The sequence below is a fragment of the Drosophila melanogaster genome, chromosome 3R (genome assembly GCF_000001215.4).
Source record: "Drosophila melanogaster chromosome 3R".
Taxonomy (NCBI): domain Eukaryota; kingdom Metazoa; phylum Arthropoda; class Insecta; order Diptera; family Drosophilidae; genus Drosophila; species Drosophila melanogaster.
Genome location: NT_033777.3, coordinates 14,697,408 through 14,724,448, shown reverse-complemented (window position 1 = coordinate 14,724,448; position 27,041 = coordinate 14,697,408). Strand labels below are relative to the sequence as shown.

Below are 27,041 nucleotides of genomic sequence, written 5' to 3'. Positions count from 1 at the left end.
CCTATGCTTGGGGACTACACAAGCCAAATAACAATAAATACTTTTCGTGCATGATTGTTAAATATCGCATCTCTGCAACCGCGTCAATACAGCCTATAATATCGATATCAACCAATACATCGAATAACATCGCCGCGAGTGTATCGATATGCAATGCGATGTTTTCTGCTACACCACTAGCAGCGAATGTTACCAAAACAAATTCCGAATCCGAATCGGACGGTCATCAAGCGCGCTACTCGTGTTTTTTGCTGCTCCCCCAAGGAATTCCGGAACCGAAGAGATCGGCGACGGCGCGAACTCACTAAACTGAAGTACATATTTTTTTGTGAACACCAAGTGGATGGTTGGATTATCGTCGTTAATTAGTTTCAATTAGGCGAAAATAAGAAAATAAGTAAAGGAGTTCAAACGCTTGCAACAACAAGAAATGAAAAGAAGCAGCACCAACTGTGAGCAGTGATCGTGTGCGCTTGTGTTCGTCCCCCATATGTGTGCGTGTGTTTGAGCTGGAATGGAATGCAGTTACGAAAAAAGTAAATAAATAATTGAGAGCGCGCCCGCGCTCTCCCGCTCTCTCTCCCCTGCGCGCGTGTGTATTCGAGTTGGCTCGGTGTGTGCCTCTACGCCCGTCACCGTGTGGCCGTGTTGTGTGTGTGTGTGTGCGGGTCGGTCTCCATTATCGCCGGAGCAAAAGAAACGGAATTGAAATGTCTTTGCTAATGTAAACAGCGCAAAGAGAAACCCCCCGAAAAAAGAAGCAAACGTAGATAGCAATAGCGAAAAGAAAGAAAAGGCGCGCGTCGGGTGAAAAATCCAGCAACAACGACGTTTTCTCAGACTAACCAAAGTACACGGCGAGAAACAAAGTTAAAATGCCGAATCTGCAACAAACCGCATCGCAATCGCAGCATCATCTGCATCCCCACCACCTGCGACCCCAACAGCAGCAACAGCAACATCATCATCATCATCAACAACAGCAACAACAACAACACACGCATCATCAGCAGCAGCAACAACACCACAGCGACTTCCCACTTCCCGATGGCTGGGATATCGCCAAGGATTTCGATGGCAAGACCTATTACATAGATCATATCAACAAGAAGACCACCTGGCTGGATCCCAGAGATTGGTAAGTGTTCCGGAAAGGGTCAATTAAAGAAACGAAATTGAAACAAGGGCGATCTGAAATATAATTATAAGATATTTGCATTTGGAAAGTTAGTTTAAACTTATTAAAACTACTAGAACAATTATCAGAAATGAGGCATACATAACGAATGACCAAACCAACAGGTTGTGTTTTAAATAAGTTATAGATGCTTTAACATCGCAAACTATCAAGAGTGCTTATAAACCCCAATTGCTGCTTAATGGCTAATAAGTGAAGCAGATAACTCATTGAGAATCAAATTAAAATAGAATAAAATTCTTGGCAAGTTGTTAGTGGCTTAAGAAGGCATAAAACGCAGGTGAGAGATCAGCAGTTCACTCATTCAGGAAGCTCCGGCAAACGAGCTAAAAAAAAAACCCATATAAATTCCGATTCCGAAGCGCTCTTGAACCGGAAAGAAAAGGTGCGTGCTGCAGCTGTGTGTGTAAAGGAATGCGATCGGTGGAGGCGAAATGAAGCAAAAAAAAAAAAGAAAAATAAAAGGAAAATAAAATAAAGAGGCAGCAGCAAAATAAATTACATATTTTAAACAAGACAGCAGCGGCAGCAGGCAAAACAAAACGCAACGGAACGGGGGAAAAACTTGGAGTAAACATTCCGATGCGATGATTAAGACTCCGAATATAACTGAACTGAACAGAGAGTGGCAACAAACAAAAAATGGATTGTAAAGCCAGGGAAATACAACAACAAAAATTCGAGTGAGAGAGAGCAAAAGTTAAATAAAGCTCGGCGAATGATCTGTAAAATAAAAGGAAAACAAAACCAACAAACTCATACGTAATGAGTGCGAGAGAGCCAAAGGAGAGCGAGCGAGAGCGCTGGCGATCAGGCCATGTATCTCATAGATACATTTTAGTTTGCCGTTCGCTCACATTTTTTGTCTTCCATCTCGCTCGCGCCCCTCGCTGCCGCCCCACTCGCCATCTCTGTCTGTTGCTTTGCCCATAAACAATTGCAAAATGTACGTAGGAATTTTTGCAGTTTCGAAATAATTGATTTCTGAAATTCTTCGCCCTCTCTTTCGCTGAGTTCAATTTTTCGCTTTTCACAGATAGAGAAATGTGTAGTGTTAGATGGATTTTGTATCTTCAATTGCTCGATAGCAAATGCTTATTGCCTTTCTGCAGTTGTACAGCATTTTCATTGACATTAGACACACTCTATAATTTCAATATCACGTTGCAAATGATTTATTAAGCCATCAAAGCTTGAATATTAATTTTTTCCAGTGCATTTCTATCTGTGTACGCCTTATTGTTTCAGTTCGTTTGGTGCTGTGTGCGCTTCACGCTTTCAATTAACACAAACATTCCCTTTGTTTGTTTCAAATCGCATGGACATTGTTGAAAATGTTTCACTGAATTAAGCGTTGTGGAATTTCAGCTCTTCCGCCCGCCCGCCTTTGAAATTGAAACGAAACATCTGCGCATTTGCTAGGGTTATGCATCAAGTAGATTATAAATGCACACATGTCGTTCAAATGTCTGCCAGTGGGCACAAAAAGTCAGCGATCTATGAGCGTTACGTTCCGATTTCGGGGTTATAGAAATTTAAAGCTTAAATGACCTTAGGGGATTTACTTACTATTTGAAAAACCAATCAGATTATGAAGAGGGATACCATAGAATATAAGAAATAAAAACAAGAGTAAATGTTTTATTGGTATTTTCTGTATACATCTGCAAAGTATGTCTTCGAATTTAACTAACTATTCCATATTTTTCCAAAATAGTTTTACCATTTCTATTGACCAAACAAAACTATTTAATGCTGTATACACCCCTTATTGGTATTTTGCCCAGTCGCGCATATTTTGTATCCAAATCATATACGCTTTTTGGTCCCCTCTTCGGCTGTCTATCGATCCCCCGCATCCAACTTGCTATTGCTATTGAATTTTCAAAATTGCTGCCGGTAGCGCGCAAAAATTCCAATAAACCATAAATAAATTTCTACAATAAAGCGAAGCGAGCCAGGCCTCGGGCAACCTTTAAAGGCCTCGCCACGTTTCGAGCACAGCCAACAGAAATCACAGAAAAAATAAATATCTATTCCAATATGAGCATGCAAGGTCGAATTATCGATACCCTTGAAATATTTTACCGATAATTGCTTGGGCCGGCTTTGACGCAGGTTTTTCTAAGGTTTTCTAAAATTAAATAAACATGTTTGCAATAGTTTAACAGTAGATTCTGTTTGTAATGTCTATAATTTTCAAATTCGGCTTAAGTTTAGGCATTATCCTCATTAGATAGTAAATCGTGTAAGATTCAATCAATTAATTAGATGACTTTTGTCTGTAAACTAATAAAATGACTGATCAAAATAATGGATTTTAAAATTCGCAGCGTATTCAACTTAAGTAAATGTTCATACAGCATTTCGACGGGCGGTATTTTTTGTGATTTTCGTTGCTGTTGGCTCTCTTTTGTTTTTTGTATAAACAAAAGTTAACAACGACTTGACTTGGCCATGCGATTTGGCATTTTTTCGACGCCCGTCTTCTTCTTTCGTTGCTCATATTTTTTCGCAAGTTTTTGTGTATTATTTTTTTTACCAATTGTTTAGCCATAAACAAGGCGGCGACATAGTGGAATATTTTTCGTGTGCGTTTTTAGACAGAAAACGTGTTTGGTGACAGTATTTCGATCTATTCATAGGAGCTACAAAAAAAAGAAATAACCAAAAAAGCACGGGGAAAAAATCAAAGTATGAAATAGCAACAAAATCGTTTGGCTACCAGTTGGGATAGTGATTCGAACTCGTTTGTTTTACATAAACTCAAATCGCCGCCAAAAAGGCCTAGCGAAAGCGGTTAACGATCGCTGTCATAAGTCGGACAGAGTGGCGCCAGCGGCGGGGGCTGTACTTGAGTATCTGCATCCGATCGGTAGCACAGAAAAAGATATAAAAAAGCAATAGGTGCACCGCAAGAAACGGTGCAACGGTATTCTAATAAATGAGTCAGTTCATTGGTATATCTTACTACATTAACTTAACCTTATCATCAGTATGTTGCCATATTTCTCGCTGTGTACTCTAGTCCCAACCAGATTGTTGCGTTCTAATTCCACCTGTGGCATTTTAATTCGAGAGCGGACAATCGAGCGGTTGGTTCGATTTCGATGGATCGCCGGATGGCCGGATTGCTGGATTGCTGGATTGCTGGATCGGCCAATTGCATAAAGAACGCAAATCGGGCGATCGAAACAAGAGCTGCAAAATAGGGGAGAGGCGTGAATGCGTGTGCTGCCAGGCATTGTGCATTAGATGTGGCGATTTCTATCCGACTCAAAACGAGCTAAAAAAATTTGCATAAAATTCAATTTGGCTTTTGCGGCGAAAGATGCCAGCACATCCATACGCGTATGTATAAAGATACATGCATATATAAGTATAACTATTCGTACATATATATAGATATATATATATATGCGCTGGTCTGTACATGTATAGCAACTTGGAAAGCTGCAAAACGGCATTTTTCATTTAATAAATTGCACAAGGCAATGCAGCAACAACAGCGGCAGCAAGAAAAGTGGAAAGAATGCAGATGCAATTGCCGTTTGCTGCTGCTGCACCTACAGTGATAAATGCCATAAAAACAATGTCAAAAGATTGCAAAACAGTCTTTATTGCACCCAAACTGATTCAAATGTACAAGTAGCGAGCGTAAAAGATAGATGAAATGTTTCAATGAATACGCTAATACATATTTCAGTTTACGTTATTGTAGTAACATTTTAAATTGCAACAGCAGTGGCACTTAGGCAATAACCACTGTACGCGGGCAACAGATGCAGATACACGGCAGCGGCATCAGCAGCAACAACAACATGCAGCATGCATTGCATTTGTGCAACAAGTATTTCCACTTAACAACAGCAACAACAGGCAAGTAGAAATTGTTGTTGCTGCTGTTGCAGTTGCTGCTGCTGCGACTGCTGCTCCCTGCTGCAGTCGAAGTTGAAGCCGTGATTACAATTTGATTACGCGCATGAATGCAACGCGCGGCTTTGCCAGCAGCAACATTTTCTAGTTTGCTTGCTGTACGCGGCCCAAAGCGTTAAAAAATATTTTCTTTTGCACTTGCGATCAGCGGCAGCAGCATTTGCAGCACTTGCAGTACCAGCAACTGCAACAGCGACACTCGTTGGCCAAAGATAGGCACATGGGCACATAATGTATCTGACAGATACATAAGCGAACTTTAGTCGCTCCTCGCAGCACCGCATGTTTTGTCCATTTAAGCGTCTGTTTTTCCACCAGAGCCGCGGCTCGCTGCAACTTGCCACCAACTGCCATCTAAAAAGTGGCAACAACTTCCAGCCAACGACAACAACTTCCCAGCAACAACAACCACGATAACGCGACGGATCTGCAACGACTTTTCCTGTCTCGCACTTGTTGCATGTCAGCGTCGACGTTCTTCAGCAATCAACACTTGTGATTTTTATCAAGCATAATGATTTCCTTTTCAACATGTGCTAATTAAGAGGGTTGCAGGGAAAAGCGGAAAAACAAGCCAAGGGTTCGCCACTTTGCAAAGAGAATTGAAGTATAACATTTTAAGTCTTATAATAAAAGTTTCCATTTCTACTAAAATATAAATGAGTTAAATAAAACATATATTTATATACATTTATAAAATATAGTTATTCATCCATACATATGTACATATATGTTAATTGATGCCATTAAGTTTTTATGACAAGCGATGCTTTTGCTTGCTTCACTAAACCCATGAAAGGGAACTTAAATCACTTGATTATTTTCTCGGTGTATCGCACCTTAGGCCCTGTGATTGTGACTCGGACTAGCCCCCTATTTTTTGCCATTTTTTTTCCCGTGAATCTCCAAGTGGCCAGCATATCGATTTATAATAATTCAGCTGTCATTCGCGCAGCTGAACAATTTTTCACTTACAGAAACTGCAGACGTGAGCAGAAAATTAAGTTACTCTACGCCCGGCGATTGTTGGCGATTTTTCAGTTTTTAAGGTTTTTTCGTTTGTACCTTTTTTTGTGTTTTTTTTTTTGCTTGTTGTTGTTGTGTTGAGGAGACGTGGATAGGGCCGCGATTCAGGTGGCTCTTTGGTCTGGTTATTACTGGCCGAGGTTGTGGCTCGGAATTGGGATTCCGATTTGGATTTGGATTTGCCTGTGGCTTTGGCTTTGGATTTCGAGCTGGCTGCCTGCACGCGCGATCTGCAGGCATTTCGCTTATAGTATCTTTTTAGTTATTTTTTCGTCGGTTTTTGTTTTTATTCGCTAATTTTGTTTCTGCACTCGTCTGCATGCCGATCCGATCGTCGTCGTCTGGTCGGATTTTTGCCATATGCTGAGCTGGCTCTTGACGGATCGTGATGTATGCGCATATATATGTATATATATATATGTACATATATATTCCGCAGTCCGTACGAAAAATCTGTGCAAAGGTAGCAATTTTCCTCCATGTACGAGTACCAGTGCATGCGGCTATGAAAAATAATAAAGCAAGTGAAATGAAACGAAACGAAATCAAAATACAAGCCCAGGAATGTGCACACTCGAGATAAATTGCTTTGAGATACATTTCCTTTGTTGTTTAAGCAGGTTATGTTTTAAGGAATATTTATATATCTTATATCTGGAATATCCTTAAAGCAGCATATGTGTGGAATGTTTGGATTTTAAAAACTAACAGATGCACTTTAAATATCTGAAATAGTCTGACCAAGGGCGAACCAGGCATTTATTCCATGCCCTGAGCATATGTCTCGAATATTGCAGCTGCTCGCTCGCAGAGTAGATAGATACACTTGAAAAAAGGCAGGAACGATTTTATATGAGTGTAATCTTTAACCTGCTATTTAAAAACACTTTCCCATGAAATACCACGCTCTGATGAAGGAGAGTCATCTCTCTTTCTCGATTTAATCGCTGGCAATTAATTGCCCTAATCGGGCACTGGACACGCTCGGTGTGGACAATGGCATTCGCTGTAATCAGCTGTTCCGAGAGCTGCCATGACTAAATACTTTATGGGCTAACCAGAAATCCAATACACATATATAGCACACATATGTATGTACAGCCATATAGCGTAGGGCATTCCATTGTAGGCCGGGTCTTAAAACGGGGATTTCAACTCCATCCCGGAGTCTCTGGCTCTTTTGTTGGCTGCACGAAACTTTTGTATTATTTTTCAGTAGCACTTTCCGAATGCCATTTGAGTGCGCATAACATATTCTTAAGGTCTGCCCCAAAAGGCGGCAGATGCAGATGAATCTGCGGGGGGCTATGCGATGATGAAGCGGATGGCTTCTGCGCAGGCGCACGCACATTTTGTATTCGTCGCTCATTTGGATACACTGTTCTGTTGGCGATAGTAACAGAATAAGTAATATATCTCAATAATAGTTTAGATTTAAATGGGCTAAGAATGTATAAATTGAAATCGATTTCAATGTGAAATAGTATTATGATTATATAGTCAAATAACCTAATTTTCATGTATTTTTACACATTTTCTTTTAAAGTCTCAGATCGAAAGTAATTCAAGTTGCAAGATCACATATTGAGAGTATTTGCGATTCTCGGTGTTGAAGTTTCTGATCTTGCTGCTTCTTTTTCCCCACATGTATTTTCTCTTCTTTTTTTGTTGTTGTATCTTTTGGATGCGATGCAGCGAGTGCAGATGGAGCATAATTAACATGGTAGGGAGGGGGCTGTGGCTGTGGAATGTATCTGAATCGGTAACTGTGTATCTCGTAGGTGTTCAAGTTGTTTGCTGCTGTTCGTTCAACTGTGGAATTTCGTTTTGTTGTCGAATTTATGGCCTAATGAAGTGATAAGGCAGGCAGAACGGGAGCGTGTTGGTGGGAAAGAGAGGGGTTCAGCGTGATTCGTGATTCGGTTGGCCATATGGACTTTAGCTGTATATCGGCATTCCTGGGATGCCACTTAAAAATGTATCTGTATCTGTATGTCTGTCTGTATCTTTTGCGAAGTATCTTTGGGTTGCTGCTGTTGTTTTTTTTTTTTTTTTGTGTTGTTTGTGTGCTGCGTGCGCTGTCAAAATGTTTACCACAGCGCATAATTCATTCGCTCGTTTGCCCGATTCTTTTTGTTCCACTCGGCGCATTCTTGGGATACTTCAGCTGGAATTTATTGGTTTGTGGGTCAGGGCAAAAGAGCTCACCGATATGCAATCGCATTCTGACGCCGCTCGAAGGAATGTGAGCGAAATAATACTCACACATATATATACATTTTGTTTTTTGTCACAAAACCTAATTTTTTGCTGCTGTTGCTGTGCGGTTAAACATACATACGAGTGTATCTTTGTCACACGCCCATCTCTAGCTTACTATATCTACTGATGCAAGTACTGGTGGCACATAGGATGCACATTGTACATTGCACATGAGGCATGGGACATGGGATATGGCCTGGCCAACAAAAACCGGCTCAAAAGAGCGGAATGGCGCGATTTAAGTCGGCTGCAGAGTGCGCGAGAGCGTTGAAAAATGTTGATTAAACTGCTTAAATGCGCAAAGCTGACATTCATGTCAAAGCAACTGACTTTGCCTCCTGCTCTCGCAACTTGCAACTTGGATCGCCTGCCCCGGCAAAATATGTACATAAATAAGAACATTTTTATGGGCTGCATGTTGCTGCGGCATTGCAGCAAAAGCAACAGCAACGCAGCAACAGCACAGCAGCAGCAGCAACAGAAAATGTTGCCAAGCGCCTGGAATGTTTGCCAAATACAAAAAGCAGGGCGTAGCTTACATAGATACATACGTACACAGAACAAAAAACTTGCTACTAAACGAATTAGGTAATGAATTATTTTGTTATTAAAGATTTTGTTGAAATTTAGTACTTTAGTACTTTAATAAATATTTGCAAATGCAACATATCAAAGTTGCCTAAGTTTAAAGTCACGTTTTGCATATGCACAATGCCTTGAGTCCTTTACATTTTGTTTCCAGTGTACGCGTGCAATGCTTTTTTGATACATACATTCGTAGTAGCTTTGGCATTTAAGGCAATGCGCGCATTGCTTTAATAAATGCATGCACACTCAACACACACAAACACAAGCAAATTGCATTCAATTGGTGCCGCTGCCGCAGTTGTGAGTTCACAGCAACTTTGAAATATTTTCCAACAGCAACAACTATCGCCGCAGCCTATTTCCAAGCACAAAATGCATTTACCGCGCACCGCGCACCCCTTCTCATACTCAGCAAACCCCAGCCCCAACCCACCGACTTGCCAACCCAACGCCCCCTCGACCGCCCCCCGCCCATTTCGATCGTTCGTTCAACTAGCGACGGGGACGGCAACTGCAACTGCGACGACGACATTGCTGCATAGTTGCTTGTCGCTCTTGCTGCATGTACACTGAAAAAAAAAAGAAAGTAAATTGTGGGGATTTTTAATTTTTAATCGAATGGCATATCGTACATTTTTCTAAACTTAGTATCCCAATTATTTACTTGTAATTCATAGTAAACTTTACTCAGTATAATCTTAGATTGTCGCAAAAAATATATATAAAATATATATATATATATATATATATATGTATATATATAAAATATATTTTATTTTATCCTATTTAACATTTTCTTAACATTTTGCACCAGTTGTTTCAGTGTAATGCTGCTAGTGCTGCGCTTGCTGTTGTTGTTGCTGGGCTTGCCCCCCAGCGCAGCTCTCTTTCGCTCTTTCTATCAGCCTTTCTCCCTCCCTCTCCCACTCGCAGCGATCGCAACCATCTTGTGTTGCTGTTGTTGGTATCTTTTCATGTTCTGCTTTCCGTGCTCCTTCGCACACATTGCTGTTGCTCTCTCGCCGTGTTGTTGCTGTTACTGTTGTTGTTGTTTCATAGCGTAAATAGCAAAGTTGCCCGTACAATTTTAGAAGAACTTGTCAAAACCGCATTCCTGAGCCGCAGCTATCTCGCTCGCGCTCAGCCGAGTGCTCCCCACCTCGCTCCTTCCCTTTCACCCTCTCACTCTACCGCTTTGCTGGAGGCAACATCGGAGCAGCAGCAGCAGCAGCAACAACAACAACGACAAGCATTGCAACTGCAACGAGTTATTTATGCATGTTTGTTTATTTGTTTGCCTCGCAGTAAATGATCACATACACGCATTCCTAGATACACACATTCGCATGCGTGCGCGTGTGTGTGTGTGAATGTGCGCGCATCTGCTGCCGCTAATAAATATTTTGAACAATTTGTATTTTGTCGCTGCCAAGAACAACAAGAATATCTAAATTGGCTTATATAATGCCAACTGCCAACAGCTCAAAATATGTATGTATGTATTTTTTCGTGTTTTTCCTTATTGGACTTGAAACACGCGCCAGAATTCGATAAGTATCTTTTAATAACATTATGCAAATGTATCCGAAAGATGGCCAAAACTTGTTGGCAGCTGCTGTAAAATGTGTTTTGCAGAACTGAAATATGTTTTTTAACTTTAATAGTATTTACACATTTGACTTTTTATCTGAAGCAAAAAACATTTTTAGCATTCTATACAAACGTTTAAAAAACAATTTTTCAGATATTTTAAACTGTAAACTAATAGTTAAGAATCCAGTAAACTGTTAGGGAATAATACTGTCCAATTTCGGAATAACCAATTATTTAACTTATCTTTATGAGCCGACCCTGACCGCCATATTTTTGTACACAGCAACATTAGAACGCAAAGCCGCAAAAAGACCCACAAAACGAGAAAATACAAAAAAAAAAATTCTTTAATCAATAAAAGCCAATCGGTTATGACCACCTCCGTTTGGCCAAAAGCAACAACCAACGGACTAAAATTCCATGGTATGCCACGAGCGCTTACCATAAAATTGGAAATCTTTCAAGTTCTTTGGCCATCGGTTCGGTTTTTCGTTGAATATGAATATCTGTTTGGGCGAGATAAACAAACAAATATGCCAGAAAAAGATATTTTGGAATTTTGTTTCGAACGGATTTATATAGAAATTATTGTTATGGCACATTAGGGAGAAATATGAAGAGGCGAGACGTTAAGAAGAAGAGCGTGCATACATACATACATAATTTCATTTAAATTTAATGGCCCGGCGTCAAAAATAACAGCGAACAACAAATTTGGCTACATTTTTGCATATTCTCAACAGAAAGAAATTCCACACTAAGGCAACAAAAAAAAATTAAACAATAGCATATTTGTTTATAAAACAAAAGGCGAAATGAGACCGCATACAAAAAGAATGCGACAAAACTAAATACGCCAAATAACAGAAATGTTAATTGGCCCATTTGACATGCGGCATTTTTTCGCCTTCGAGCCAGCTTTCATTCCGCTCATTATTATTATTTGTAGACAACGTTGAAAAGTATTTGTTAATGCTGCTGCTTTTGTAAGGCAAAACAAAAAAAACTGTAGAAAAAATAATGAATAAATATTTGAAATTATTTTGGCCAAAGATGTGAATTCCCAAACTGTCTGCAGAAACCAGCAAAGTACAATATGTATTTTTAGAAATACATATTTCTTTCGACTATTTTCGTGCGGCAGAATTGCCAAAGTGTCTGCGAAAAGCGAATCGAATCACCATAGGTGAAAATCTAACCTACATATGTTGCTGCTTTTTATGTATAAAATACTTTCGTTTTAATATTAATCCACACAGATTCTGTGCATTAGATACATTTGTTGATCTTGGCAATGCGGTTGTTGCTTTCATAATTTTCCAAGGAAACATTTGAATTTCATTTACGAATTCCACAAAGTTTCTGTTGAATTGAACAATATGTACATACAATTTGTGTATCGCCAAAGTGTCTGCCAAATGCAAACCGTTTTTTGAGTGAAAAATCTCTTGCCAAATTGTGTATACGTGCACTAATGTTTTAGCCAGAAATATTCCCTTCAAAATAATTTATTCAGCACCAACAACCCTAGACGGCAATTATGAAATATTCATGCTAATCCGTAAAACGAAATGCTATATATTTACTTGATCTTGACAAGACTATTTCTTTGTTGACTTCGCTCCCACAATTAAAGGGTGGAAGGCACTGACATTTTTGCCATGGAAATATGTATGTATGTACGAAATTCCCATCAAAAGCCTCCCACTCCAGATACAGATATGTAAGTAAAGTAAGTAAGTGCATATGCTTATGCATATATTCCCAGTATTCTGGGTTCAATTCGAACACACACGACCCCATGTCTCTGGAATGCGGGGCCCCAACACAATGGAATGGCATGGTATCGTACGGAATGGAATGAAATGAAATGGTATAGGGGTGATGGGGGGATAGGGGATAGGGGATAGGGGTTGGGGGCTAGGGAACTTCCCCACTGCTGCATTATTGCGGGCTAAATTCTATCAGATACGATATAGCCGCTAGTATGACGATCGGGCGAATATAATTTCGAGGCGGAGACGTTGACGTCGTTCAGCTCGCGTTTTGCGTTCGCATTCACGTTTTGCAGTCGGATTTTCGCCTTATTTTTCAATATAATCGACTTTTGTGTGTGCCTGCTGTGTGTGTATGAGATCTGTATAGGACAGTAGTGCTCAAAATATTAAGTTTAAAACACATATTAATTATTATAGATATATTTGACATCGCTCATCTTTTCCTGTGCATCTTTTCTGAGTGTTGATAGATAGTTTTGGGCCAATCAAAAGTTCTATTATTCTGAACTTGTCTGTAATATTTATATATGTTTATGGGCTATAGCCGAACAAACATACATATGCGATCTCGCCTCGCTTGGCGCACAGTCGCTTGGCTGCTCTGGTATGTGAAGGTCGCAACAGTTGTTTTGTTAATGACAGAGTACAACCGCGATCGAGGGGCCAACAACTACTACTACTACTACAACTACTACTGCTCACACATAAGAAATAGCAAACACGAGATGGCTTACGGCTATTAGCCAAGCAAACGTAAACTTAGCTCTGCAATTGCATTCATCTTCAAAAAAAAAAGAAAAAAAGAAATAACAGAACGAACTGAAACAAAGGGGCACCCAAGTACGAGTATCTCCATCTTGGGGTTCTTGGCCATGCATCTACATACTTTGGCGATTCCCGGAACCAACTAATGTCGCAAGAAAAATGCACAGGTGGACACTTTGAAGTCTGAAAAGTTGACCAAAAACAAAAAACGAAAAGAATGCGAAAGCCAAAATCCAAAGCAAAACAAACTTTGCATTTGTTCTTGACGCTGCCCAAGGTTTCCAACACACTCACAAAATTAGTAGGAATTTTTGTGAATATATATGTATGTAGTAAGTTAGGATCGGTTGGAAACATTTTGGCATGATGTTGTACCATGTGGGCGAGAGAAATGTTTCCGAGTTGTCGTGTCGAATTTAAATCTTTTATAATGCGCATACCAAGAATTTTTGTTGACGTATTGAATACCGTTTTGCATATTTCCCAAAAGCCACACGAAAATCGAATTTTAAAATGCTTTCACAGCGTTACAAAATGGATTAACAAAGATATATATTTATTTTTTTTTTTACAGTAAGGAGCACAAATTTATGGCTGCCACACGTTTTAGCCAATTGAGTTGATTAAAACCTCATAATGGCGTGATTTTGTAAATAGCACACTTCATTCATTGGGTTCTGATTCACCAACCAATTTGCTTATCATTTGTATTGATTTAATCTTTTTATTAGGCAATAAATACACCTTGATGGAAAAGTTTAATCTTCGTTAACGAAACTAAAGAATTTCAAAGTACTGATAGATAGGTAAATTAGAATTTGATAACTGAGAGTATCTATCGGGTGCGCAAGTATCTATCGGTATAAAGTATACATCCATATGTATATAATTTCGCTGCCAGAGATCGTCAGTAAACTGTGCCCCTTATAAATTATGCATTTGGAATAATTCTGTGAATTTTTTGTATCTGCCATTTAGCTTTCGAATTTTTTGGCAATTACAGTGGACGCAAATAGAATGCGGACCTCGCACAATCAGAGACGCAATCGCAATGGCAAACGCAAACGCAAACGCAAACGCCCGTCAACAGGTCATTAAAAATCATAAATTTCAATTTAAGTTTATTTTGCTTCGGCTTTGGCTTTGGATTTTGAATTTTGCCATGAGCGGCCAAAGTGGGCGCTCTTTGCATACGTTTACTTGGCTGTCTGTTTGTTTATATGTCCATGTATAAATTCTATGAATTTTTTAATAGTTCATTTGTATGCAGTCGGCGTGCTCATGGCGCAAAAATTTATTTCAATTGTTCACTTTGGAATTTATGGCAGAATTTATGTGATTTCGAAATGTGAAAGACGAAGAGTCAAAAGTTTTTTAGTTTTTTGTATTTTCTGAGAGCTTTGAAGATGGATAAGTTCTTTTCGGCCGTCATGTTTTTTCTTTTTATTTCATTCCTTCGATGTGACTAATGTGAGATCGGCCCACGCAACTCGAAATCGAATCGAATGGGGCCCTGGGGTCTGAGGGTCTCTGGGTCTCCGGTCTTCGGATTGCCGATGTCCGTAATTGACACCCACTTGCCGGGCCGAGTGGGTTGTAAGATACATATGTGGGGCGCAAAAGCCCCAAAATCCGTCTATCCCATTGGCCAGATTTGTAGAACACTTTCCTATAGAGATAGGCTGTGTCCCAAAAGAAATAGAAAAACCTTCGTTTTATCTGCGCTCAACGCATGCGCAGTTCATTGACATTTTCTCTGGTTTTTCTTGATTTTTCGTGTAGTGTGGGGGGGGGGGGTAGGGGGCCTGAAATATTTAAAATATTCATAGAGACGCCTCGTAAAATGCATTTGATAAGCTTCACGCAAATCGGGGACAGGGCATTAAAGTGTTTTCCGCTTTTTATCGCGCCGGAAGGAAGTGGAAGTGTGAGATAGACGAGATGCGAACAGGAAATGCAGCTAATATACACCACTCTTCCATCCACAAGATCCACGGCGAACAACACTTGAATGGGATAAGGTTAAATGAAAAGGTAACGCACGGCAACGGCAAAGGCAAATACGACAACAACGAACACTGCGATAAGATAAAACGATGTACGACCTTTATAGCGTAATTTGATTAAGCTCGAAAATATTTGTGAACAGATAATGGAACTGAGTCGAGTTGTCGCCAGAAGCAGGGCAAATAATTTAACAGTAAATAATGCCAGCGATTATAATTAAACATTGTTTTTCACAATGAATCTTTGCTGAAGCATCTGTGAGATAGCGATCATGAGTTTTGATTCGCCGTGTGTGTACCTTGCACTATAAATAGTTCTGGCTGCCCTTACTTTCATAGTTACCCACTTCAAGTCTTAGGTATTTGTTATTTTTTTTTTAGAAGCAATCTGGTTGTAATCTTGGGGAAAGATTAGATGAGATATTCTTAGATATACATACCATCCTGATACGCCCATTTCAAGTCACAAATCCTTGAGTTATTTTAAGTTGGATACACTTCGTTTCAGTCATTCAGTTTTAAAACAAGTTTTGACTTAATTTATTAAACCCTTAAAACCCTAACGTACTTCCCTTATTAACTGACCTTCGATAATGAAATCATGATGATGATTGCTCAACAAATGATGTTATTTGGCGTTTACTTATCATATATTCATATTGCAAGTGTTATTACTTTGATAAGTACTTTCAAAGTGATGCGCACTAACCTAATTATTGTATTGCTATTCCTTTCAACCTTTGAGTGTTTTTTATCTTTTGCTGAATCACAAACAATTTACAGCCGGCTAATAAAACTATTTCACAAGTGGCAGCAAACGGCAGACTTTTTTGGTTCCTCATTCCTCGTAGAGCATAAACCATTATAATATTAAAAGTATAGTATTTCTGAGATAGGTATGTCAAGGTGATGTTTGCTGTCCGCTCGGTCGGTCGGTCGCTCGGTTCAAATTGGGTTATAACGTGAAGATTATATGATTCTTGCATACATCAAGTCGACATTAATTTCTCAAACCACTTCGAGCCGAGCTCGAATATAAACCGGAACACTTGCGGCTCCACTTGCGTGTTCGATGTCTCAGTTCCGCCAAAGCGAAATAATTGAAATAGAGTAAATCCGACTACGGTGCTACGTGACTCGCTTGCGAAGTGGTCCAAGTCCGAGTTGGGCCTATTTTTTCGCTCGTCTGCCCAATATTATGCTTATTTCGGACATGATCATTTGATACCCATACTCATGGCATTCGAGACTGGACTGGTCGGCCTGGCCTGGCTTGATTGACGCAGGCCTCGATTTGAATTGCTAAATGATCTGGTGGGTATGGGGTTCGGTCTCGGGCACTCAATGAATGGCCGGCTAATTTGTGAGATTCTCCCCAAAGTGAATTCATTAAGAGCTATTTTTAAAGAAATCAATTTGGAAAAGAATTTAAATTGACGGAGGCTTTCCGATTGAATCGAACAGATACGAACTTAAACTTACAATGCATGGGCTTAGGTTCAAGAATTTCGATACGGAACTTAAATTGCGAACCAAAAAGGTGAGATAAGATAAAAAGCCATTAGGAAGAGAATATTATTGGGTTAAACGATCATTACTTCTGGCATTAAGGAGTGAAGTACATAAGTGGTGGTAAATGTTCTTCCGATGATGTGTGCACTTAAGATAGACCCATGTTGAATAGATAGAATATTTTTTTTATAACTAACACAGATTGCGAACCTAAAAACTGAGTTGTGAATTCACTATGAAAACACTAAAAGGCCATCATAAAGTTTTGCAGATTAAAGCAATTGACTAATCGGGTACCGGATTTGCTAAGCACTGTGTTATGTTTAAATCGTATAATGAAAGATTTTTGATTTGCTGTTTATTGGTCATCAAATGGTCGACTCTGTGCGAGTAGACCATTTCTTACTGGTTATGGCCGCGAATTAGCATAAAACCCGACGTGAACAGTTAAATAATATGCTTGATGTGTGCTGTGCTACGAGGTGTGTGTATGTGGTGTATGTGGTGTCTGCGAGCAGTTAACTTAAGTGCTGCCTAATGACAACTTTTGCTGGCCACTCGCGATCGCCATCGGTATTCGGTACTCCATCGTCTTCGTTGTAGTTGTGCCCGTTACTTGTAGAGTAAAAGGGTATGCTAGATTCGTTGAAGAGTATGTAACAGGTAGAACGAAGCCTTTTCGACCCGATAAAGTTTATATATTCCGCGATTCGGTATCTGGGTCAAAAACAGCCAAAAGCTGTGCATTTTATGGCACTCACAGTAGTTCAGTAATAGGTATCTGATAGTCGGGGAACTTGACTGCTCTTGATTTGTATTTTATTTCTTATTTTTATTTACCCCTCGAATGCGGCATGCCTTGCCCATGTTTCAGTCATATTGTGACAACGAAATTCATGCTGAAATATTTTTGGCCTGAAACTTGTTTTTCCTCATATTTCCCCCACCTCTTTGTCATTTTATTTTTTACTGTTTTTCTTTATTTTTTAAAGCGCGAATTTATTACAGCGCTTGGTCGAAGCTACGTCGCCGCGCCATAAATATTTTGTTTACAATATAATTTAATTTATGCAGATTTCTTGTCCGCTCTTTCGGCGGACACGATTGTGGGCGCACAGGAGCGGCCAAGAAAATAGGTTCTTCTCAAAGGCATAGGCACCACATGTAAGATGCCATTTAAGTATCTTAAAATACATTTTTTTTTTACAACACCATTTATAGTTTTAAAAAGTTTATGTTTCATATTTATTTAAATAATAGTTGCACATAAAAATGTAAACCTCTTTCATAATTCCAAGTGCCTAAATCTTAACCAAAACTGTTCGTGCATGCCACACATGCATATCAAAAGCCATCTTAACGTTGAATGTGGGCTATGTAGTGAGTTTCGAGTTTACTGCTAAAAGGCCAACAAGTCGTTAGTCGCTCGTTAGTTGCCTTCCTCGTTTTTCTGCCAGCATCTGCAAAAGTGCCAATGAAGCCCTATTACTTGGTAACCTGTGCCACGCCCACTCGCCTCGCTTTCCATTGATTTTTTGCCTTTGAATTTGTTGCATAGGGAGGGGTTGCCACTGCGGCTATTCTGTTCGGGGTGCGTCTGTGATGTCTCTGAGGTCAAGCGCTAATGGAAAGCCCATAAAAATTGCATTCGATTTTCGTATTGAGTTAATTAAAGACCGCCATAAAGAATGGCACCGCGTTTACCGAATCCAATTGCCACACATGACACCTGTCCGTTGAAAAACGAGTAGCTTCTGATTTGAATGACAGACTAAGAAGTTCTCAAAGTTTCGGGGAATTTTATGTTTCCCGATGAGCTGTCTTTCCTGGGCGATTCGTCCGGAGAGATAGTAACATTATCTGCGGCCGGGATTTGCATTTCAAAACTAAGACCATAAGAGCTAATTATATAAAGGCTTCGAAGGTGCGAGACATCATTCTGTTTCCATTCGGGAGTACTTTACTTTATTTATACAACAAATTTCAATTGAAGTAATGCAAGCTGGCTAACTGTGCCGTTTACCTAACTTGGCTTGCAAGCTGCATGAAAAACAAAAGATTGGCTAAAAAATAAATACAAAATTTTGTTGATTTGAAATTATGAAACCCCCGTGTGTTGTTGACATCGACGACGGTCTAGAAAAAAAAAAGTCCACGACGACATCAAATCCACATCACATCAAACGTCGTCGCCAAGTCAAAGTCATGTATTTTTCAGCATTTTCGCTGGCGATTGTCTTTGGCGATCGTGAGATCGCTTTTGTGTGTCAAATGTGGAGCTTTGGACCCCGGTGCACCCATACCATAGACCAGAGACTGGCGCATGTCTCCGGCTGCATTTGTGTATCAGTATCAGTTTATTTATTCATGTTCGGTTGGATTTTGCCTCGTATCTATATTTTATTTCTCTCCAACCCACTACTCTTTATGATTTCTGTGTCACTTGTCTTTTGTTTTGCTTTCGAGCTACGAGTGCAAAGTGGATGAACCTTGTTCCGTTTATTAAAGGCGGGCGTTTAATTCAATCAACTGCAATAAATGCACAGGCATAGATGTGAATACTACATATATATGTATATATATATAAATATGGCAGTAAGCTATCGCCAATGAGTCTTTAATATGAATGGGCGTTCCTGTCCAAGTGCACGTTCACATGCGAAATTTACCTTTGAAGGTATACCCTTAAACAAGACATTATCAAATTTTTAAAAAGCATTAAATAGACGATTTATATATGGTTTAGATTTGTTGCTATCTTAATTTTGTCACACATTTTTACTATAGAAAAAAACGTGACAAATCAAGATCTGGGTTAAATCTACTTATTCATATAATCGTATAATTTTTAGAGTGTTTAGAACACCCATTTGCCAAGCTTTCTTCGCTTCATTCATTTTCTTCGGACGTCATAAGTGGCAATCTAAGATAATCAATCTATTAAATGGGGATTTTGAGGATGTTTGCTCAGCAAATCAAGCCAAATATAAACGCAGATTATGAAATCTAAAGTTAACAACCTGTTTAAACTCATTATAGAGGCAGGCGCCTTGCTCTTCAAATTCAAACGCAGATGTATTTGCAAGAAAATCTATCTAGTTGAGCATTAGTCAGCGGTCGTCTTCGGTTTGTTTTTGTTTGGATAGCGCGGTATTCCAGTCAATCATAAACAAAATCGATTGTTAGTCCCAGCTGCGCTAATTTTATTTTCAATTGGCTGCGTCAACACTCGATTCCAGATAAAATAGCCGAGCCGAAAAATATGTCTAAAAACGCAAACAGCAGGCAAAAGGCTCGTGGCCAGATATTCCAAGAAAATGCCAACCCAATCAACAGACAGACAGACAACTGCAATCTGGATAATCTGTAAACAAATTTCTACATATATCTAAGCGGACACACTGCGTTTTAAAACCACAAGTTAAAGAGAACCATAAATAGAATTCTCATTTCATTAAATTATAGACATAAACACCTATTTATTATATTTGACAGCTGATTAAAACAAACGACTCATATCGATGTTGTTGTCATCCATTGCGTATGCGTAATTTTATTAACCTCTTTGAGAAGCAATCTCAAGCACTAACTTTTCATGTGTGGAAAGTTGTAAATACAGTTAGAGTATACATTTTGCAAATCATAAACATTCTAAAGTAACTGCCCAGGCGTATACTTAATTTTCGATGCCATAAAAGACAGGTGCTTTCTTTTATTGGCAGATAACGAGTATGAATTGCAAATATATGATCTTTGATCACAGTATATCGTTCGTTGAACTGCATGCCATAAAGCGATTTACAACTCTGAAACGCACTGCCCCTGGCTATCTATCGCATATGGCGCAGATTTATTTATCTGTATCTGTGTATATTCTGCGGGAGCTTCTTTAATGGCTGTGCGAATTCCAAAGCAATGATTAATTAACAGTTTGCCGAGGCCCTAATGAAAAACAAAAAGCCAGAGATATACATATGTATGTATGTACTGAAACACGCAATCGAGGCGACACACAGATATATAGACAGACAGACAGACAGACAGACAGATATGTGCCCCAGTGCGTATGGTTCAACAATCAATCCATGGCGATTACCAATTATCGTTGGAATGCGAAAATGCTGTTGCCTGATATTGAAATTGAGTTTCGCAAATAAACAGAAGGAAGACGACGACGTTGTCATCGTCGTCATCGGTTTAGGATTTTTTCGTTATGGCTATGGTTATACATATATACTTTTGTCCGCTGGTTTTGTTTTGCTTTCTTGCCGCACTATGTATGCGAGTTATGGCCTCGATAAGATTAGACGTTTGCCAGCGGCATTTGGCAACAACAAACAGAGCGCAGACATTCCGCCGCATGGCTGCGGCAAAAATTGGTATTTCTGCGACACTCTTGGCCGTCCGCCGGAGATTGTTTTGCCCACTTTTACCCAAAATGCACACAGGAAATACCGGCTAATCTTATCGAAATTCCAAGCGCTAACTGCCGTGGGAAAGCTTCGAGATATATCTTTCGGAATGTTAGCGTGTAACTCTTAGATATATTCTTCTATAACTTGTAACTAACTATATACTTAATTATATCCTTACAGCTACACAAAGCCGCAGACTTTCGAGGATTGTGTGGGCGATGAGCTGCCAATGGGCTGGGAGGAATCCTACGATCCGAACATCGGACCCTACTACATCAATCACCTGGCGCAGAGCACCCAACTGGAGGATCCGCGGCAGGAGTGGAAGACTGTCCAGGAGCAGATGCTCAGTGACTATCTGTCCGCGGCGCAGGATCAATTGGAGAACAAGCGCGAGATGTTCGATGTCAAGCAGCAGCGACTGCTTTGGGCCCAGGAGGAGTACAATCATCTGAAATTGGCAGCCAGTCGAAGCAGTCGTAAGTACCTATTACAATCTCTTTAAACACACCTGGTGCGATGATATTTTGATTTCGGATTAACTAGCACTTTTGGAACACTTTTCTAATCGCTTGTATCACGTTATGCCAATTATTAAACAAAACATAATCTTTCAATGAATGGCAAACATTGATCTGAGAAGAAACAAGAACTGAAATCGATATCTTTAAATTGAAATCAGAGATATTAGCCATAAATCAACAAAGCACTTAATGTGCTATTATTCTGAAAACCTAATATTATTTTTCTTAACGTGGAACTAATAAATTTCCTTTACTTCCAGTGTGCTCTTCCTCCAGTTCGATGAGTCGCCACGATCCGGAACTACTAAGAGCCGATCTGATGTTGGCACGTGAGCGAGTCCACCAGCTGAAGCAGGAGCTAACCCACATTACCAATGACATATCCTACACGGAACGGGGCATGAACACACTGTATTCCGTGGGCGAAAAGATCAATGCTCGGGAAAATGGTTGCTACGACATCGCCGAGGTTCATGCGATTCGCGAGGAGATGCTCAAGGTGCACAAGTCGTTGGTTTCTGGCGAAAAGGTGCGCGAGGAGCTGATGCGCAGTCTGGTGCAGATCAAGAACGAGCTGGGTCGCCAGCAGATCAGCGAGGAGAACTCGGACCTAGCCTCGCCCTTCGACCGGGTGTGCGTGGCCAGTCAAACGGATCTGTGTGGATCATCAGGGGAGAACCTGAACGGAGGAGCCCGTTTCGCAGAAATGGCCAAGACCAAATGGCAGTACGCCGAGTGGCGCAAGCACATCAAGAAACTGCAGCAGCAGCTGGCCGATCATGTGGAGCGCATTGAGCCCGGTCAACTGGAGTCGGACAAGGATCGTATTCTGCTCATCCAGGAGAAGGAGAAGCTGTTGAACGATCTAAACAGCATATCGCTGAAGTCACGCAGCGAAGAGGAGAAGCGGGTGATCCACCAGACGCGCCACAAACTAGAGGAGGACCTCAAGGAGGCCTACGAAGCGAACAACACATGCGTGGCCAATCGATTGAGGTTCCACGAAGAGAAGCAGCTACTATTGGACAAACTGCAAGAAGCCCTGAAGTCCACCAAGTTGCTGGAGGAGCGTCTCAAGTCCTTCTCCTCGGAGAGCACCTTCTCCATTAGCAGTGGCAGCAGTCTGGGCTCCTTGTCCACGGCCAGCAGTAAGAGCGCCTTGAGCTTCACCGACATATACATCGATCCCTTTGCGGTGGACTCGCCCATCGATGTGGTGGATCTGAGACGTCGCTCGCAGAGATTGTTCCAGCAGCACCAGCAACAGCGTCTGCATCCCGTGCATCCCGTCCTGCAGCAACAGCAATCCGCGGAGGTAACGCTATCGCCTAGAAGCAGCCTATCCATGGAAACGCCGCCCGCATCGCCGATGAAGTACAATGCGGGAGCGGACCAGACGCCACAGGCCCTCAAGGAGGAGCCCACCTATGCCAATGCTCTGCCCGCACCTCCTGCCTACACAGCCCCACCCCCAGTTCCGATTTCCGGAGTAAGAGCACGACCCTACGATCTGGACTCCACAGTGCTGGACTGCATGATGCTGGAGGCCAAGCTACAGAAGCTGAACATGGGTACACCGCTCAACCTGGCTGTTGCTCCCCTATCGCCCATTTCGGAGAAGCCCTCGTTGCTGGATCTGCCGCAGGAGATGCTCAGCCGATCGTCCTCCACATCCAATACGCGATCCGTTTCGGCGGCGGTCAGCAATGAATCCGTGGCCGGCGATTCTGGCGTCTTCGAGGCGTCGCGTGCCCATCTGCCTCGAAAGGAGCTGGCACAAGTCCAGATTGGACTGAAGTATCTGAAACAGGAAGGAGTACTTGTCGTCTCCCTGGAGCGGGCCAACAATCTTCTGGCCCTGTGGACTGCCTCGGCGGACAACTCACAGGTGTAAGTATATAATTATTATAAATGAATCTATAGCATGTACTTATACCATCCTTGCTCACATTTTAGTTATCTCCGTGCTGCGTTGCTGCCGAATTCGCTGACCTCCATAAGGACCAAGGCATTGGGCGATTTCCAGAAGCCTGTTTTTAATGATACATTCGCCGTGCCCATCACGCTGGACAAGCTGTTGACCAAGAGCCTGCAGGTGACTGTGGTCACAATGACTGGACAAAAGGAGGAGATTATTGTAAGCATAATTAGACCCAAAACTTTACTTATTATTGGGATCTAACTATTGTATATTTTCAATATTTTAGGGCACCGTGCAGATCAGCATGGCCGAGTTCAACCCGGAAGATTCCACATTGAAGTGGTACAACGTGCTGAGCTCCAAATTCATTCCGAGCTTTGAGTCTCTGGACATTCCCTCCACCAGCGCAGCTGCAGCGGCAGCGGCCGTTGCCGCCAGCAATGCACCAAACCCTGGCAACAACCGGGAGGAGTCGTCGGATGAGTCCACCATTACATCCTCCCAGACATCCACACTGACCAGAAACCAAGCACCCTGCATGGAGCTGCAGGAGCAAATGGCCGCCGAGTTATTGGGGCTGGGACCGCTAAATGAACCAGAGTGCAGCGACGACGACGATGATGATGAAGAGGAGGAGTTGGATGACAAGCAGTTGGTCAGCGATGTTGGCCTAATGAACTGTAAGTCCAAGATGTTTATTTAAATTTTATTTATTTAATTTATTTAAATATTTTATTTATCATTACCAACAGCAAGCAGCATGCTGCATGCCTACCTACAAAACATGAAGCAGGAATTCGCCGATAAGGAGACGAACACAGATCGCGCCTATTTGCCGGAAAAATCCCGTGGCCAGTCCCAGCTGATGGACGACAGGCCCGTGAAGCGATCCCAGACCTTCACGCCATCCGAAGCGTTTAGCAAGAATCGCTACAACTGCCGCCTCAACCGTAGTGACTCCGACTCCGCGATGCACTGCGGCGTGGCGCCCCACACCTTCCAACGCGGCGCTGCCGAGCGACGATCCTTGCGCTTTCACAGCAAGGCGCCCAAGTCAGTCACAAGTAAGTACTAGGAATACACCGCTTATTTCGATATTTTCAATAATTTGGTTCGTTTTTTATAGAACTGCATCATACTCACATACCCCGCACGAGTTTGGACTTGGAGCTGGACCTGCAGGCCCAGCATAGCAAACTCTACTTCCTCAATGATCAAATCGCCAAGCTGCAGAACCTCAAAGAAGTGTAAGTTTTAAAATATACATAGATCCAAAAAGTGAAATTTATAACTAACTTTTTTATTATCCAACAGTTTGCAGAAGGCCTGCGAAAATAAGGATCCCTTGGTGGCCGCCTGGGCTATTGAAAACGAGGAGTTCCAACGCCTGGTGGCCCGCGCCGATCCTGCCAAATGCCCCGAGGAGCGCCAACTGCAGAAGTTGCTGATGAAGACCGCCAAAGAGATCCACAAGCTGCGGAAGACCAAGGTGCCCAAAGGCTGTCCCGATTTGGTGTCGTTCAAGTAAGTTCTATTTGCACATAGGTTATAAAAAACAGGTATTTTAATTTCATATGCTTACAGGGAGAAGATCACTTTCTTCACGCGCAAGGGCCTGTCGGTGCCCGAGTTGCCCAGTGAATTTACCTTGCCGGAAGCTAATCCCATCGAAGAAGAAGAGGAGGAAGAGGATGAGAATGAGTTCTACAATTCAGCTGAGACGGCAATTGCCATCAACACGGCGCTGGTGGCTAGCAGCAACCGCAATAAGAATCTCAGTGAGCACCCTCATAGAGCCACCAGCGGGGCAGTGCCTAAGATACCAGCACCAGTTGTAACTCCTGCTGCCACTCCTGCTGCTACTCCTGCTGCTACTCCTGCTGCCACTTCTGCTGCTACTCCTGCCGCCACTCCCGTAGTATCCCCTGCTGCCCAACCTGATGCCAAACCAGCAGATGCTCCAATTCCAGTTGCATCTAACGATGCCGAGCAACAACGCTTCGACTATGTGGTGGATCGCAACTACGGCGTGGAGGTGTAGCCCCTTCCACAACACCCCATCTTCGCTGTACATTTTTGTAATTAATTTAGTATTTATTTTCACTAAGCAACAAGTATTTATGTGTATAAACAACTGATGTAACAAATATCTGTGCCTTATAGAGAACGTGAACGTGAGAGAACGACAAGAACCATGCTAGAATGATATATCCACGCATAGCTATGCACTAGACCTAAGCCCATTATTGTAATTAGATTAGCCAAGCAGCTAAGCAGCCTAGCCCTAACTGCACCCAAAGTCAGTTGTACAAATTGACCCCCACTGATGACCATATGAAAGCAATTAAGAGATAAAAACCACCAACCAACCCGCCCCAAACAATTTGCCCCGCCCAAAACAAAAAAAAAAAAAAACCAAGAAACAAGGAATATCAACACAATAACGCGCACATTGTGCGTTCAATGCCTTCAAATTCATATTGAAACCAACTGTATTCTTAAGACTTGAGCAAAAATTATACGAATGTTTATGAATATTTTTATACGCAGCTAGTTAGGATAGTTAACCCAAGCCACATATACACAAAACGTGAGGAGAACGTAAAATATTTATTATACTGATGGATCGATCGACGTCGCGCTCGAATCCAGTCGTTTAGGTTAGTTAGCTTGCGTTTTTGTTAAGCTTAAAACGAATTCTTATACTGTAATTTTTTTTATAAAAAAATCCTATGCAAAAAAAAAAACAAACCACACAAAAAAAAGTGAATGTACCATATTAGATAATCGTCACTATGTTAACTATAAGAGCGCCCTTAACCCCCGACAATGCCACCATTGAAAGGCGCATAAAAGTGAGAGAAAATATAAAATTAAACCTTGTTATGCTTTCCCAAGCGGACCTGTTAAAACTGTTGACTTTGAAACTGTGCCGTGGTGCACTGAGTTTGTATGAAATGAAATGAAATGAAATTACCCACAGCTCTAGTTTAGTTTAGGTTTTACACGTGTGTGTTTTCGGCTCATTGCAAACTTTTGCTGTTGTTTATGTTTTCACTAACCAGACCCAGCCTCTTCCCACCCCAAAATGTAGCAAGTAGTAGTATGAGTAGAATGAGAGTCGCCACACATATTTTTTCAATACCATAGTAATTTTAGTTGTAATAAATTATATGAAAGTGAACCTGTATATTGTAATTGTGCAATAAACATAAAAAAAACTGACATAACTAAAGTGAATGTATTTTACTTTGCCGTAAAGTTGGTTAGTTGGGTCGGTGATGAAAAGCAACACAATCTTAAGAAAACATACATTTTTAAACGAATTTCTGTTCTATTATAAGTAACATGGAAAATTTGTGGTATATTTTTAATAAATATTACTATTACTATATGTGTAATAAAATATTTAAAATTTAAACTTCGCGCCAAAAGTCGATAGCGATAAGTCGTAGAGCATATTGCCCATCTCTAGTGGTATCGGAAGTTATCGATTGTTTGAATTAGCAAAGACAAA

At 41.1% G+C, this 27,041-nt stretch overlaps 1 protein-coding gene across 2 annotated transcripts, besides 1 other annotated feature; it reads left to right on the top strand.

Moving 5' to 3' along the window:
- Nucleotides 1–187: 187 nt before the first annotated feature.
- kibra lies at nucleotides 188–26,760 on the top strand. Of its 2 annotated transcripts, none has more exons than NM_001300400.1 (9): nucleotides 188–1,138; nucleotides 21,260–21,558; nucleotides 21,864–23,493; nucleotides 23,560–23,740; nucleotides 23,811–24,204; nucleotides 24,277–24,588; nucleotides 24,651–24,771; nucleotides 24,839–25,048; nucleotides 25,109–26,760. In NM_001300400.1, the coding sequence occupies exons 1-9, from the start codon at nucleotides 876–878 to the stop codon at nucleotides 25,563–25,565; spliced, it is 3,867 nt and encodes a 1,288-aa protein (NP_001287329.1). In that variant the 5' UTR covers nucleotides 188–875; the 3' UTR covers nucleotides 25,566–26,760. The 2 variants fall into 2 exon arrangements, with proteins under 2 accessions (NP_001287329.1, NP_001034055.1); NM_001038966.2 differs by having other exon boundaries at nucleotides 25,109–25,919.
- Nucleotides 17,399–17,467: a mobile genetic element.
- Nucleotides 26,761–27,041: the final 281 nt, after the last annotated feature.